This window comes from Hordeum vulgare, chromosome 3H (genome assembly GCF_904849725.1).
Source record: "Hordeum vulgare subsp. vulgare chromosome 3H, MorexV3_pseudomolecules_assembly, whole genome shotgun sequence".
Lineage (NCBI taxonomy): Eukaryota > Viridiplantae > Streptophyta > Magnoliopsida > Poales > Poaceae > Hordeum > Hordeum vulgare.
Genome location: NC_058520.1, coordinates 120085890 through 120101955, shown reverse-complemented (window position 1 = coordinate 120101955; position 16066 = coordinate 120085890). Strand labels below are relative to the sequence as shown.

Here is a 16066-nt window from a genome sequence, read left to right as displayed (position 1 = left end):
ATCATCAGGCATAGTATCAAGCATAGCATCATCATAAGCATCATGGGTAGCAAAAGTAGCATCATCAAGCACAGGCTACATATCAAGATTTCTAGCAGGAGGCGAAGTCGCAAACTTACTCAAAACTGAAGGTGAACCAAGTGCACAGCTAGATGGCAGTTCCTTACCTCTCCTCGTAGTGGAAGGCAAGATTTTAGTTCTTGGATCTTTCGGATTCCTCATAGTGACCAGCAGACGTCAATCCCAAGTGACTAAGAGAATATAGTTGTGCTTCCCCGGCAATGGCGCCAGAAAAATGTCTTGATAACCCACAAGTATAGGGGATCATAACAGTTTTCGAGGGTAGAGTATTCAACCCAAATTTATTGATTCGACTCAAGGGGAAGAGAAAGAATATTCTCAAGTATTAGCAGTTGAGTTGTCAATTCAACAACACCTGAAAGATTTAGTGTCTGCGGCAAAGTATCAGTAGCAAGATAGTATGATAGCAGCAGTAGCAACAGTAACCAGTAGCAACAAAGTAACATCAGTAGCAACAGAGTAACAACAGCATCAGTGACAACAGTAGCGACAAAGTAACGTAGCAAGGACCAGTAGTAAAAGACTCGTAGGCATTGGATCGATGATGAATGATTATGCGGATGTGATTCATCATGTAACAGTTATAACACGAAGAGATATGTGGCTAGCTCCCGTTCGTCAATCTAATGTAGGCATGTATTCCGTATATAGTCATACGTGCTTAGGGAAAAGAACTTGCATGACATCTATTGTCCAACCCTCTCGTGGCAGCGGGGTCCTAAAGGAAACTACGGGATATTAAGGTTCTCCTTTTAATAAAGAACCGGACCAACACATTAGCACTTGGTGAACACATGAACTCCTCAAACTATGGTCATCACCGGGAGTGGTTCCGGTTATTGTCACTCCGGGGTTGCCGGATCATAACACATAGTAGGTAACTACAACTTGCAAGATCGGATCTAAAACACACATATATTGGTGACAACATAATAATTTCAGATCTGAAATCATGGCACTCGGGCCCTAGTGACAAGCATTAAGCATGGCAAAGTAGTAGAACATCAATCTCAGAACATGGTGGATACTAGGGATCAATCCCCATCAAAACTAACTCGATTACATGATAGATCTCATCCTACTCATCACCGCCCAGCGAGCCTACGAATAGATTACTCACGAACGACGAAGAGCTTCATGAAATTGGAGAGGGAAGAAGGTTGATGATGACGATGGCGACGATTTCCCCTCTCTGGAGCCCAAGACGGACTCCAGATCTGCCCTCCAGATGAAGAACAGGAGGTGGCGGCGCCTCCGTATCGTAAAACGCGATGAATCATTCTCCCTGATTTTTTCCGGGCGAAACGGAATATATAGAGTGAGATTGGAGGCGGTGGAGCTCTATGGGCCCCACAAGCCCTCACGGCGCGGCTAGGGGGGTGGCCGCGCCCCTGCGCTTGTGGCCCACTAGCTCATCTCCTTCGGTGGATCTTTGCGCATGTATTTTTCATTAATTTCAGAAAAATTCTCCGTAAATTTTCAGGTCATTCCGAGAACTTTTATTTCTGCACAAAAACAAAACCATGACAATTCTGCTGAAAACAGCGTTAGTCCGGGTTAGTTCCATTCAAATCATGCAAATTAGAGTCTAAAACAAGGACAAAAGAGTTCGAAAAAGTAGATACGACGAAGACGTATCAGGCATCTTACTTGAAAGAGGGGAAGACTAGAGATAGGATTTCCATGGATTTGAATCGGAGTCGGTTCATGCACGTATGCGTACATATGTCTTTTTGTTTCGTGGAAAAAAAAGGGATGGGTACCTTTGTGAGAAAAAAACAAGATAAAGATGTAGGGATACGTGAGAGATGCCGGCGGCATTCTGGATCACTCGGAGCTCCTCCTGTGAGTGCGTGAGCGCTAGGGTTAGCGCTGGCTGGGCCTACCTAGCCTGGCCAGCGACTTGGTTTTTTTATTACAGAAATCAAAACGAGAGAAAAGAAAAAAACATATTATTCATAAATATAAACATATGATATTATATACCAAAACGCTCGGGAAAAATAATTCCTACAACTTGAACATTTTTTTAGATACAAAATAAAAACTTTATAAAACTTATTTTTTTAATTTCAAATGAAATCAAATTTGACCTTTAAATAAATTGGCACTATTTTTCTTTTGATTTTTGGGGTGTCATGTTACCTCCTCTCATACTTGTTGGACAAGGTATTTTGTCAGGGATTTGCGAATGAAAATCACGTGTCAATAAAAATGGAATCAAATTCGAAATAAAAATTCAATTTCCACATTCATTGTAATCAAAATGCATAGATGTTTAACTATAATTATAAAACATTACAAATTGAAAATTTGGGATGTTACACAAGCCATCAGGGTGCGCCCCCAGGCCGCATCCTGTTGGCTTGTGGGGGCCTCGTGCGCCCTCCGTCCTTTTTTCGATGCTTCACTGTCTTGTTTTGGTTTAGAAAAAATCATAAAAAGTTTCTGGTCAATCGGACTTCGTTTGATACTGGAACTTGAATAGTGGAAAAACACGCAGAAAACCACATGTGGCACTGGGCACTGGATCAATAGGTTAGTGCTCAAAAATAATATAAATTGGTAGATAAGTTCATAAAAAATGTTCTAAAATGATAACATAATATCATAGAACAATTAAAAACTATAGATATGTTGGAGACGTAGCTACCATCACGAGGGGACTAGGAAAGTGTGGCGAGCGGTGGTGCTAGGGCGTCCTCGACCCGAACAATGGATTGTGTTGTCGCGGGAGACCTAGGAGAGGGCGGCCATATTAGGGGAGCTATGAGGGAGGCGAGCGCGGAGCAAGCGGCAAGTGATGAAGAAATAATTAGATAAAGAGGGATCGACCAAGAGGTGCAGGCTCGTTTGATGCGTCGCAATGGTAGCGCTCTTGGACGAAGGGGATGAACCTCGTACAATAGAGTAAGAGCATCTCAAGCAGACCCCTTAAAAGTGGTCAAACTCTTACATTTTTGTGTTTTGAGGTTTTGATGAAAAAAAAAGTGTCGAGAACAGAAACCATAATAGTTGTCCAAACCCGTATTTTTTAAAGAGCATCCGAAATCCACACCCGAGACCCTTATATTTGAAGGTTGGAAGGCCGGACCAGGGTTGCCACGTATACCGATCAAACCTCGTCGTAGCAAACACGCCGTTGTGAATTTGCCGGAATCCGTCCGAAACTCGTCGGAATTCATCACTGCATACCGAAAAAGGCCGTTGGACGCCGGAATAGATCGCCATCGGTTCGAATTGGACGGGCCCGACCTCGCCGTGGCCTCCCATGACCTCAGCCTGGCCGTCGAAATCCTCCCCGATGCGACCGACAAAGGGGCACAACTCGACCGACGCGCACGGCAGTGAAGCAAGGCGCAATCGGCGGGCGACGGGACGTGATTGGTGAGCAATGGTGCGCGATCGACGGGGCGACGGGGTGCAGTCGACGGGCGATGGGGCGTGGGCGACATGGCCGACGCAACGGGCCGAGGGAAGGGACGGCATCGACTGGGCTAAAGGAAGGAGCTCTTATGCCAGTTTTACAGTTTGTTTTTAACGTATCTGTCCGCCGTAGCTAAAATTGACCTTCAAAATGCTTTCCCCCCTATCCTTATCCAAGTTTTATAATTTGTGGTTTTAAGGGTATGATAAGATGCTCTAACAGGGATAGGTTTACAAACGTGAGGTAATTTATGAATTCACAAAAATCTGACAAACATCGAATAGTTTTTTTTTTAAACAAACATCACACATATATATATTTGAAACGAACAACACATAGTTTTGGACTAACAGAAAACATCTGACATTCCTCGGGAGCAGTATTCTGACACGCAAAACCGAGATTGTAGTGCTATTTTGGCTTTTCAGTTTCTACTAGCGGTATTTTGGCACTCCCGGTTTTGACTAGTGCTATTCTCTCTTCCTCCAAATCGGTGAACGACGGGGAACGCTGCCTGGCGCTCACCCCCCTCCCTCTTGCACGAACCCTCTCGCGTCCCCCTCTCTCGCACAAACCCTATCGGTGGCGGCTGCTCCTTTCCCTGGATCCGCGCCGCCGGCCGCTCCCCTCCTCCATCCTCGCCGCCGGCCGCTCCCCTCCTTCATCTTTGCCGCCGTCCGCTCCTCTCCTCCCATCCACGCTGCCGGATGCTCCTCTCCCTCGTCTCCTCATCAATCGGCTGCGCGGCGGCGGTCTTGAAGCTGGGCGGCGAGCGAGGGGCTACTCCGCCGGCGGTCCTGAAGGTAAGAACGTCCCCTCCTCCCCCCCTCGTGTCTTGCAGCTCGTCCCTCTCTAGATCTTGGAACTTGTCTCATCTGCCATACCCAGCCGAGAGGGAGATGGAGAGGATATTGAGATGACACTCATGGCTTTTGTTTGATTCGAGTTCCTTGCTCTATGCTGTTCGAACTAGTGGGCTATTTTCCTATTTTATACTCAAACTGCTTCTTTCCAATATATTCTGCTGTCACAAGTCATTGGTAGAAATATTTTTGATAGCATGCATGAATTGTAGATGGTCAGGAAGATAAACAAAAGAAAAATGATTATTAGAGGAGACACTGTTTTTGTTGCACTTGCTGCAATGGCAGTCATTGTCCAGGCTATAATAAGGAAGAGAAGACCATGTATTACCTATGGCCCGATGAAGGAAAAAGATCGTGGATCAGATTTGATTATCTAAACCGAAAAATATGGCAATGCGATGTGATGTGTAAAAACATGTTAAGGTTCGAAAGAAGTGTGTTCTTTCGGTTGCGTGACATATTGAGGGATCACAAGTTGCTAGATAACAGTCCACATGTCAGCGAGGAGCAACAAATGATGTTTTTTTTGTGTATTATTGGGCATAACCTTCAGAATAGGGTTGTTGCAACAAATTTTTGTAGATAATGACATAAAGCAGTTGATGCTATCACCAGAACAGTTGATTCAGTTCACTGCCTAACAAAGAAGTCCATGAAAACTAAATCAATCAACCTATAATGAGAAGTACGATACCAGAGGTAAAAAAACTATTACTCCATGACACATAAAATATAAGCGCTGCTGCAATTCACAATCTAAAGAATAAATAACGCTACATTTTTTTATATCAAAAAATTATAGACGCAAAAGTTGGTGATTTGCTGTGATCTTTGAGGCATATCAATTTTTAATACTAGCACACACTCAAGCCAATTAAAATCTAGCAAATCCAATGAAACAAAAAATCTCAAGCATAAGGTTCTTCGAGAAGAAAGCTCACACTCAAGCCAATTAGGATCTAGCCAATCCAATGAAACAAAAAAATCTCAAGCATAAGGTTCTTCTCTCACACTTAAGCCAATTAAGATCATCTGAACCAAAAGAAAGGTATAGCAAAAGTATTCCATAGCAAGTCAATCATTCTATCAACAAAAATCATGAGTGCTAATCATTATCTGCTCTAGAAGGCTAAGAAAGATCAAAATTATTACCTACTAACCCAACAAACCACTACAACAACACCACTCCAATATCACAACAGCAACGAAAATTCACACAAAAATGTGCCAAAAACAGAACAATGAGAACACAAAATGATTCCCAAAACTCCAGTTCTAGTAACTCAAAAATTACTAAATTTTCTATCATATTAACAAAATCCAACAAGCACACTGCATGAGCCAGACAAAAACGGCAAAATGAAGAGATTATTACCGCCGTTCCAGCGATCCGCATTTGGACAGCGCCTTAAGACCTCCCCCTCCACCACCATGACCACCTCCTCTGTCCACCACCTCAGTAGCCGGCGAAATCAGAATCTTTCCAAATCCACTTTTGCTGGCAGTAGAATCTCCACATCATCCATCCATCGCCCTGAAATGCCCCCTTTAAACACCTCTAGAAACAAACAACTCGCCGCAAAAACTACCCCAAATTGACGCCGATTCTGGCCACACCAGTGCCGAATCGGAGTGTGGCAGGCGCCTGCGGCACACATTCGCCAGAGGGGGGGGGGGGGTTGGCGCGCACAGGGTGAAGAGGCGGTGGCGCGGTGGGTAGTGGAGGGGGACATCGAGGGCTTGGGGAGGAGATAGGTGTGGGTGGGGAAGGAAAGGGAAAGGGGAGGTAGGATCAACTGCTTTATTTGGTGATAGCATCAACTGCTTCATGTTGTGATAGCCGATAGGCTTACTGCTATTTCTTGATGATTGTATTCTTTGGTATTCTCGTCTTGGACTGTTGGCAACAATTTAGCTTTAAAGGAAGCCTTTTTTTGTTTTTGTTTTATCACATCACTGCTTTTTAGTCCTTCAAAATTGGATATCAGAGGGTTGACTTGAAAAATGGTGACACCTTGTGCTGCGAGGTCTGTTGGCTTTGTAGATGCCGTCAGAACTTATGCTCCTCCAGTGCTCCACCTTGTACTGGTGCTAAGGTTGCCAACTAAGCAAAAAATCTGATGTGGCATGTTAATTAAGAAGAGAGAGAGAGAGAGTAGTATGGTTTCCTCAGGGAGAAATGATGCTAAGCGCATGTACCTAGGTGGAAACACAAATCTGAGTCTATACTTAAATTAAATGAAGGGAGCTTAGCAACCAAAAACTAAGCACCCATGCGTTGGGGAGTTTAGTTGCTAAGCCCTTTAATGCACTTAGCACCTCATCTAAGCACCCATGCATTGGTAGAGGTCTTAGTACAGGCACTTGACACCAGCAAATTCTATTGTTCTATGGAAATGATATTTGGAATTCAATGATGAGGGGATTGAAGTCACACCTCATGATTGACTGTGGCATTAGAACGAGGATATGATCTGTTTATTTGAGAGTACCACTTTGTCAAAGATAAGCTTCCCTTGCCATTTGGGAAGTTTCGTATTTATGTGAAGGCCCCTGACAAATAATACATATACAGAACTAGTTGTTATGTTACTCTCTATTTGGTTTTATTTGTACAATACTGTTGCATAAAGAGATATGTGATATGTATATTACTATGTTTTTTAAAGAGATATTTCATCACTTGACAGTGACGATGCTTTTTGCACCATCAGTAACTCGGGCATTGTCTTATGCTTGGTCAAGGTTGCATGCCATGTGCTAACCTCACTGTAGGCCCCTCTGTTCCATGAGGCTCAAGATAGGTCATGCAAGGGAGCATGGACAGGTTGCCTAGGACACCGTGCACAAGAGGTGGTGTGGAGAAACATGGGAGTTTGAAACTCTGAAGGGTGCCGTAATGCTCTGCCCAAGTTGTGGCAGAATCACCCGTGTAAGCAACTGCTTTCCCCCCCTTCGTGATGGCAACTTGTTGCTCACAAAAAGCAAAAACAGAGGCATCGGAGGTGTTGATGTTCATGTGGCATGGGTGCTTGTGGAGCAAGAAGAACGTCGACGCCACTTTGGGTGCTCGATGTCCCAAAAGCGAGTAGAAGCTGACCTTTGGGACTGTGATGACTTTATTGCACGTGGAGGTGGTCCACCTTGTTTGATTGAGCTCCACGCAGGGGTTTCTGATTGTTGCATAGCCAGGGCCAGGCAACACCCTGGGCCAACCCTTTGAAATACACTAGCTACAGCAGCCTGCCAGTAGCTACAATGCCTATCATCGCTACAGTGAACGAGGGGGCAACTAAGCGCCTGTAGATGCTTATTGAATATTGACAGAGGGAGGCGCCCTTGTCGGCCTAACCTCTTCTTGAAAGTCGAGTTCTGTTAAATGCAACTGTGCTTATTTGCTTGTGCTGTAATGGATATTTTTGTTCTTCTGCTAATTTTTGGGAGTTGTTAAGTACTTACAGGTTTGCGATCCACATAATCTGAACATGCAAAAGTTTTATCTGCTCGAGTAGAGCATATTTTACTTGGGCCTTGTACTGGAATGCAGCAATTGCACCTGTTTTTGCCTCGTCTCTGGCAATTATTTTTTGTTCCTTTTTACCCTGTAGACCGTTTCAGGTCTCATGATTGAAACTTGACACTACTATTTTCCTTATATATATATATACACACACACATATACTTCTAAACTACTTGGTCTGTGCTTATGGGATATGGAAATTAGGCTGCTTTATTTCTTGTTAATGTTGATCAGTTGGTTGAAGAAAGTGATACATGAACTAAAATCTGGTGTTTACTTTTGTTTTAACCTTCTGATTTTGTTTCCCCCTTCTCTGATTTGAACTTTCATGCTTCTGCCCAATGGCAGTTGTAACAGTCCTGCCGATCTACCCTCGTTTTAATTGTGTGTATTTTTATTTATGTGAAGCTTTGTATTAGTGATGATAAGATGCTCTCACTTGCTCAGTGCTTATACTCGTGAGACAAATATGCCGAATCTCGTTGGAAGGGCTTTAAGATACTAGATGCAAAAGAACCATCAGCATGTGCCCATGTGTCCATGAAACCAGAGCTTGCAAAATATATACTCCCTCCGTCCGGAAATACTTGTCCCAAAAATGAATATAATGGATGTATCTATAACTAAAATAAGTCTAGATACATTCATCTCTAAGACAAGTATTTTCGGACGGAGGAATACATGTTAGTTTCCATAGATGTGTGACTCTCCTAGTCTCTTTGGGTCCTGAATGTTGTATTGCAGTTTCCCTTCACAGCGAAATAAATGGTGTTCTTGTAACCTTAGTATTTATTGATACCCTTCCTTTTTAGTGTCATTGAATTTGTTTTCTCCCAGTTGTTTCTGCTATCGCATGCAAATTATTTTTGCCATGTGTTTCATCTGCCAAAAGGTGTTGTCTTTAATGTGTGTCACTTTTGATGACTAATTTACTAATCCATCGAAGTTGTGTATGGGCAGATCAGCAGATGTGAAGCAGCACCACCAGAACACAGAAATCAGTTCATCTTATAAAAAAATAGAAGGACTTCTTTGGAGGTTTCTATGCAGAGATCTCTTCCTGTTGGCATTAAGTCTGAGAACAATGGCAAGCGGGATTACACTGGAACTGGTACTGTTCCATCCTTGCATAAGCAAGACAGCAAGATACTGACCAAAAAGACCATAAAGTTGTTGGATGGACCACCTTGTTCAAAAAGGCCAAAGCTAGAGCCAACTCAAACCACTAGAGGTGCTGAAGCTAAGGGCCATGAATCACTGCCACATAAGATTGTGCCTGAACTGGTACGATGCACAGCATCTGGTAAGTTATGAAGTCTCATTTCTTCATTTATGGGTGTCTAATTTTACATAACAGAACTACTCACCAAATGACTCTGCATATATTAATGGATTCATTATGGACCTTTCCAGTCAGAGCTTCATTTCTTATCTTTTGGCAAATGTTTGTTACCATCATTTGAATCGATACCATGCTTCCATTGCACTTATTTCTCTATTACAATTTTTTATGTTCCTGGGGCCTCTGTACATGACTGCAAAGTAGTTTTCTTAGAACACGCAGGAGAGCTGCATATCATTTCACTAAGTTGAAGGTAAGGTACAGAGGAGAACTGTGTATTGTTTCGTTAAGATGATAGACGTGATATAGTTGGGGTAGTGCCGATCGAAGAGAAGCTTGTCCAACATCGTTTGGGCATATATAACACAGGCCTCCAGAAGCGGCAACGCATAGCGGACGGTTAAAGCTTGATAATGTCAAGAGAGGTCGGAGTAGACCAAACTTGACATTGGAGGAGTTCATAAAGAGAGATCTGAAGGACTGGAATATCACCAAAGAACTAGCCATGGGCAGAGGAGTGTGGAACTTGGTTTCGAGATCTTTTGGGTTACAACTCTAGCCTACCACAACTTGTTTGAGACTGAAAGGCTTTATTGTTGTTGTTGAAGGAAAGGTACAGAGGAGAGGGAATAGGACCCTCGCCCTAACAACCGGCTGACCGCAAAGTCAGGGATCACCCCATAACGACCGGCTGGCCACAAAGTCAGGGATCGCCCCATAACGACCGGCTGACCTCAAAGTAGTATTTTAGTGGCCTTCCTATTCACGTCATATTAGCAGGTATATATAAACCTGAAAGCCGACCTTTATATTTCAGTTTCTTGCTGAGCAAAAAAAAAATGTTACACAAATATTTGTGCTGGAATAAAAAGAAATGTGTTACACAAATGACTTCTGGAATGACAGTTGTGCTGTAATGGATGTTTTTGATCTTCTGCTAATTTTTGGGAGTTGTTTAAGTACTTGCAGGTTTTTGATCCACATAAACTAAACATGTAAAAGTTTCATCTGCTCTAGTAGAGCATATTTTACTTGGCCCTGTACTGGAATGCAGCAATTACGCCAGTTTTTGCCTCGTGGAAAAATTTGCAATTTGTACTGCAAGTACTAAAACAACTCCCAGAAATTCAGTTTCTTAAGTTTACTCCACATCAAATAAATATAGGCGTGGACCAGTAAGTGGCTTGTTTATCCTATTATTAATTCAGAAATTTGACTGTTATGTTCTCGTGGTCCAAAAAGCTGTTGTTTGGTGCATATTTCAGTATTTAACGTGTTAATGTTGTGTCTTCTTCTGGAATGACTAGTTGTGTGTATTAGGGCGAGTTGGCACAAGAGCTCACCCTGTCTGATTTTCAATTTTATCTCCGAGCAGCGAATTGCCTCTCATAATTTGAAATTTGTTAGTACGAATGCGGGATTTTCTTGGTTTAGTCTTTCCCCATGATAAATATTGTCAGCGGTGGTTATTATAAGGAGATAATACCTTTTAATCTGCCATGGAACCAAAAAATAATTGCAGTTGTATTGGATTAGCATATACTTCCTCCTTCCCATAATATAAGAGTGTTTTTAACACCAGTGTATTGTTAAAAACACTTATATTATGGGACGGAGGGAGTAGTATACAACAACCAATGCACTTGTAGCACTGCAGAGAGAAAGCTTAAGCAAGCAGGCAACACTGCACCTCCGTAACTGGGCACGTGTGCGCCAAATCTAAGAGTGTTTTTAACTGGATGCACCAAATCTGATCTAGCATTGGTGCATCCAGTTAAAAACACTTAGATTTGAAGCACGGAGCCATGGCCGTATTTTGAATTTAGAAGTTATGATGATCGAGATTGAGAGGAGGGGTAGCCGTAGGACGGTGATTGTGGAGGAGCGGTACTACGAGCGCGCGCCCCCTGTTGGTTATCTAGTTAAGCCTATGTCTAATTAATCCAATTAGTCCACAGGCCCACTGTAAAAAACTAGTCCACGGATCGGTAACCCTTTAGTTCTCTTACAATAGTTTATTACTATGTTCTCCAAAGGGTGGCCTGATTTGGTGGGGCAGGGACCGGTGCGTCCAGCATAACCATTTTAATTATGTTAGATTTTTGCTGCTGTTTTACTAGGTAGGCGAGTGATCAGTGCGTGCAGTGGTAACACTTTTAATTCTGTTACCATTTCTGGAGTACGGGAACAGAAAGTTGATTTTCAGCTGAACAGCACTCGCGACCTGGCTGGAGCGCAGGATTAACGTTTTACGCTCATGTTTGCTTTAGCGTTGCCGTGTACATATACATGTGATTAATGGTTTTGCTCCGTTTGATGATTCATTATGGATAACAAGTTGCTGTACAACGTGCCATTCTCTGCTTTCATACAACATCTGATATAGCTCTAACTTGTGTGTGCAGTCATTTGTTTGCTCTAGTTAGTGTCAATGCTTCTATCTAGTTTGATATTCTAACAGCAATTGCTTTTGCCCTTACCTTAATGTTATACAGAAAAATCTGGGTTGCTAAAGCAGAAGCGCATTTCTGATGCGAAGAGAATTGACAAGAAGAATGCTAGGTCTGGTGTCAGATCTAAATATGATTGTTTCACATTAAAGTCTGGTTTAGGAAATCATGATTCCGTTTTCATGGGAAATGGCATGCTTGGTATGTATTAATTGGTTGCAACTATGATTTTGTTTATCATTGTGTTATACTAGTTATTATCCTTCTCGTGCCTTCTTATCATAGTGCAAACTTTCTGATTTACAAAGTTCCACATTTAGACATACTAGGTCATTCTGTATGCATGTTGGCTCTTGATTTGTCAGCATATGGCTTGTACATGATGCACCGACTATGTTTGGTATACTCGAGAAATATAGATCTGTTAGTTCATTTGACCTTTCATGAGCTGCCCCTGCATAAAAAACAGGATATGCCAGATCGTGGATGTAGATTTATAAGATAGTTATTATTCTATGACGTTCACATTTTCTCAGTAAATTGATCCTTTTAATTTTGTTACTTGTTTAGTTCTGAGATCTCTGTTTTGTTTCATTGTTGTTGACTTAGAAACTTCATTTTGAACGTGCAAAGGGCAATCCTTGGTCTTCTCACATTTTAATCATATGATCTAAATAAAATAAAATCTCATTGACATGGAATTGCTTTTCCTTTTAAGCACCAACTTTTGTTTTGGTTTCATCTTCCCTTTAATAGAGATGATATTCGACTTTGCAATGCTGCCTAAATGCATCTTTGGCCATCATGGTATTATGAATATCTAAGTATGAGATTATACATAATTATCTCGTGGAATGATTTTTCATGACAAACCTGTGGCGTTATTTCCACTTAACCAACCTAAATAATTTTTAAATAGTTAGTTTACAAAGATAAAGAAGTTTGACTGTATGCTTTGTAGAATGCATCATCAATTTTAGAACAGATGTAGTGCCGGGTTTTGTTATGGCTGTACACAACTCATTCACGATGCAAATTAGTGTTTACTCACACAAATATAAACACTAACTGGATGAATGCTAGAATCTTTTACATATTGGTGTTTTTAATTTCCGTTCTTCCTTTCTTGATTTTCTTTGTTTTTGTATCGTATTTATCTATTTGGTGACAGTTATTTATTAAATATGTTCCAACTTGCCTTTCTGTTTCCAGTTTCATTTTAGTGACAGTCCCCTTTTTGTTGCTTTGCATCTCTCTAATTGTAATACTGATATGGAAAACAACACTAATGACACATCTGACCTTTGTTTTGTTCATTCTTCAGTGGTACATGATTTTCTTACTTAAGTATGTAGGATTCTGCATCATGATTTATTAGAACACACATGACCACCAGTGACTTTTGCATCATAAGGTCTTCTCAATTTCATCTGATATGCATAACATACAGTGTACGTCCTTTTATTTAAAAGTACAAGATTGAGCATTACCATGCAATATGGCTTCCCCATTGCCATATGCATCCACAAGAGACCTCCTTGTTCAATTTCAACTTATATTTATGAATAACCTTTAGGATGATTAATATGGTATTGTAATTTTAGGCCTCTTATTGTTGATCACGTATTCTTGCATGTCACCTTACAGTGTTTATCTGTTCATTCAGGGGCACATGGCCTTAAATCTGATATCCGTGACATCACGAATCACATTGAGAACCTGACATTGAGTGAACTTCTCGATGGCACTTACAAATATTCCAGCTTAGGAAGAGAAAAAGGAAAGAAGGTATTGCACACAAAAGATGAACTCCTAGTCTCTGTCAGAAAAGCTTTTTTTATGCTATCTGACATGGACAGTAGTCTTGGAAAAGATGGTAATTTGACTCCTAGTCCTAGACTGCATTCAGCAACCACCTCGGGCTGTGATATCAAAGATCAGTGTAGTGACAAACCGTCCTCTTTGATTAAGGTAAGTGGAATCAATTGTGTTTAAATCATTGACATGTCTTGAAGCACCTCACAATACCATTTATTCTTATTGTAATGCTACTGCCACCCAGGATCCTTTACAAACAGAGGTCTGCAATGTACTTCATTGCCCAAAGGATATCCTAAGCCGTTTAACACTTCCTCAAGGACATGATCTCGATTCTCTTTTATCAGCTGGAAGCGAGAGCTCAGCTACAGGGTCTTCCATGACAATTCATGGAGCTAGTTTGCCACCATTTACTTGGTCACACTCACAAGCTGGGGTTTACCGACCGAGCGTTGACTCTGGTAAACATGGGTCAAGTAGGAGTAACTCCCATTGGCAGTGGTTGAGAGTTGGATCATATCCAACTGCTCAGGATTACAAAGATTTACCTCCCCATCCAGTTGATGATCTTCTTCAGGAAATGGATATGGTAAAGTCGTCTCTCATTGATTCATGTAGCAGACAATCTAATTTATGCTGCACGGAATCAACTTCTGGATCCCTTGGACAAACTATTTACTCGAGAAAAACTGGAAGCGAGCATGGTCTGCAGCAACTGCATCCACTAGACCATGTGGGCTCCTCAGATAGCTTCCAGAGGAATGACAGTGAACGTTCTCTTCTAAAAGCACGACAAGGTATGTCACAGTTTATTAGGGAACTCAAAGTTGTTTTAATTGTTGTATTACGGACATAAAAAAAGCTTTGTTGACCAAAAAATATTTTAGTGATTATGCAAACTATTTTTCATGCTATATCACTTTTTGGTTAATATTATTTATATGCAGCACATGCTACAACCTAAGATAATGCAATGAATGACATGTATGTAGTATAAAGCCCCTTTGCATTCTGTGTCACTAGATCTAGCTATCTGCAGGTTTTTAGTGAACATTGATTACTATTTCATTTGGGTTGCATATTTTGTATTATCCATTTTGAATTCTTATAATTTGCTGATTTGCTGATATGAGCTCCATGATCAGCATCACGGAAGATTTTGTGCGCAGCTGAGACCCTATGTGATATGAGAAGAAGCACGGAAGGGTGGAGTCCCCAAGTATATAGCAACGGGACAATAAATTTGCCGAAGTCACCTCCTGATAAGGTGAAAGCCCGCAAGCCGTCATCACCATTCGGTACAGCTGAGAGCTCATCGGGCTCACGGAATAGTGACCCAGGTCGCAGCGGAAACCATTCTAGCAAGAAAGCGGCAGATAGGAAGAACGATTCTGCGTGCATGAGCAACCCAGGGAAAGGGCCTATTAGGTGGCCTGTTCCTGTTGAAGATGCCGCATCTCCTGTCAGACCCCCCGAGAAGGGCCTTATGCTTGATATGAGACAAAACCACGGCAATGCCGCGAGGCATCCGATTCATGTATCGTCTCAGGCCCGGCTTGAGAAGGAATACGAAAGCCAGCAGAAACTGAGGAAAGCAACGTTGGCCTCGTCTCTAGGATCAGGAGACTGGAATAAGGAGAGGAACAGGAGACTGTGAATTGTACATTATTCATGTTGAAAATCATAGAGGCGATATATTTGTCTGGGGATGGCATTGCGTAAACCAGGCAACTGTTTCATAAGAGGTAACAACATAACATTGGGAGATGCGTTCATTTAGGTGGCGGATGTATTTATTGGGCATTTGTTGGTGGAATTGGTGTAACAAGTGTAGCTTGTCTTCTTTTTATTTGCCATCTTATCGCATGTGTCTCACTGTCTTAGTATCTTCTGTTGTTTGTTGGTACTCCCTCCGTTCCATAATATAAGATGGTTTTAGTGCAGTACACTAGAGTAAAAAACACATATTATGGGACGGAGGGTGTAATTTAGATTCAGTTATGTCAGCGGGAGTGGTGATTTGCGCATGTGATCCTGCTATCTATTCCGTGTATCCACCATGTGGTCTGTGCGCAAGATTCTTACCACCCCTATGCATTTGTACGGGCTGGCTCACCAGAACTGGTGTCGTGACCCCTCGCTGCAAATAGATACTGACAAAGTCGGTCAACCCATTGGCACTTATGAAGCTGGGAATACAAATGAGGGTCAACATTTTCGTTTTTGTTCCGTCGAATTTCTGACACTCAACATGTTCCTTTCTAGAAAAAGTCATACATGGTCAATTACTTACAAATCAATTATCTTTTTAGCTATAATGTAGCGACCCGACTCAAAACGAGTCAAGCCTTTGTGTTTCTGTGCCATCCCTGGATCAGTATGCTGGCACCCACAATACATCAATGTATATATCAAAGTGCAATCACATGTAAAATAGCGTAAAACTGATATATACCTTAATTATCTCAGCGGAAGCGGTCAAGGGAGTGGAGTCGTAAACACCAACGGCAAGTTGAGTGTAGACCGTAACCCTGGATCGTACTCTTACTCGTCGAAGAAAAT

General features: G+C 41.8%; 1 protein-coding gene across 2 annotated transcripts; it reads left to right on the top strand.

Moving 5' to 3' along the window:
- The first annotated feature begins 3979 nt into the window (after positions 1-3979).
- LOC123443191 lies at positions 3980-15387 on the top strand. Of its 2 annotated transcripts, XM_045119489.1 has the most exons (7): positions 3992-4311; positions 7120-7306; positions 8855-9197; positions 11732-11887; positions 13353-13657; positions 13749-14301; positions 14650-15387. In XM_045119489.1, exons 3-7 carry the CDS (start codon positions 8939-8941, stop codon positions 15159-15161), a joined length of 1785 nt encoding a protein of 594 aa, XP_044975424.1. In that variant the 5' UTR covers positions 3992-4311; positions 7120-7306; positions 8855-8938; the 3' UTR covers positions 15162-15387. The 2 variants fall into 2 exon arrangements, with proteins under 2 accessions (XP_044975423.1, XP_044975424.1); XM_045119488.1 differs by lacking the exon at positions 7120-7306 and having other exon boundaries at positions 3980-4311.
- Positions 15388-16066: the final 679 nt, after the last annotated feature.

Excerpts from the sequence above, each read along its gene's own strand:
- LOC123443191 (XM_045119488.1), top strand. The coding sequence starts at position 8,939 with ATGCAGAGATCTCTTCCTGTTGGCATTAAGTCTGAGAACAATGGCAAG. Across the intron at positions 9,198-11,731 it reads GGTACGATGCACAGCATCTG|AAAAATCTGGGTTGCTAAAG; the intron begins GTAAGTTATGAA and ends AATGTTATACAG. Across the intron at positions 11,888-13,352 it reads CATGGGAAATGGCATGCTTG|GGGCACATGGCCTTAAATCT; the intron begins GTATGTATTAAT and ends CTGTTCATTCAG.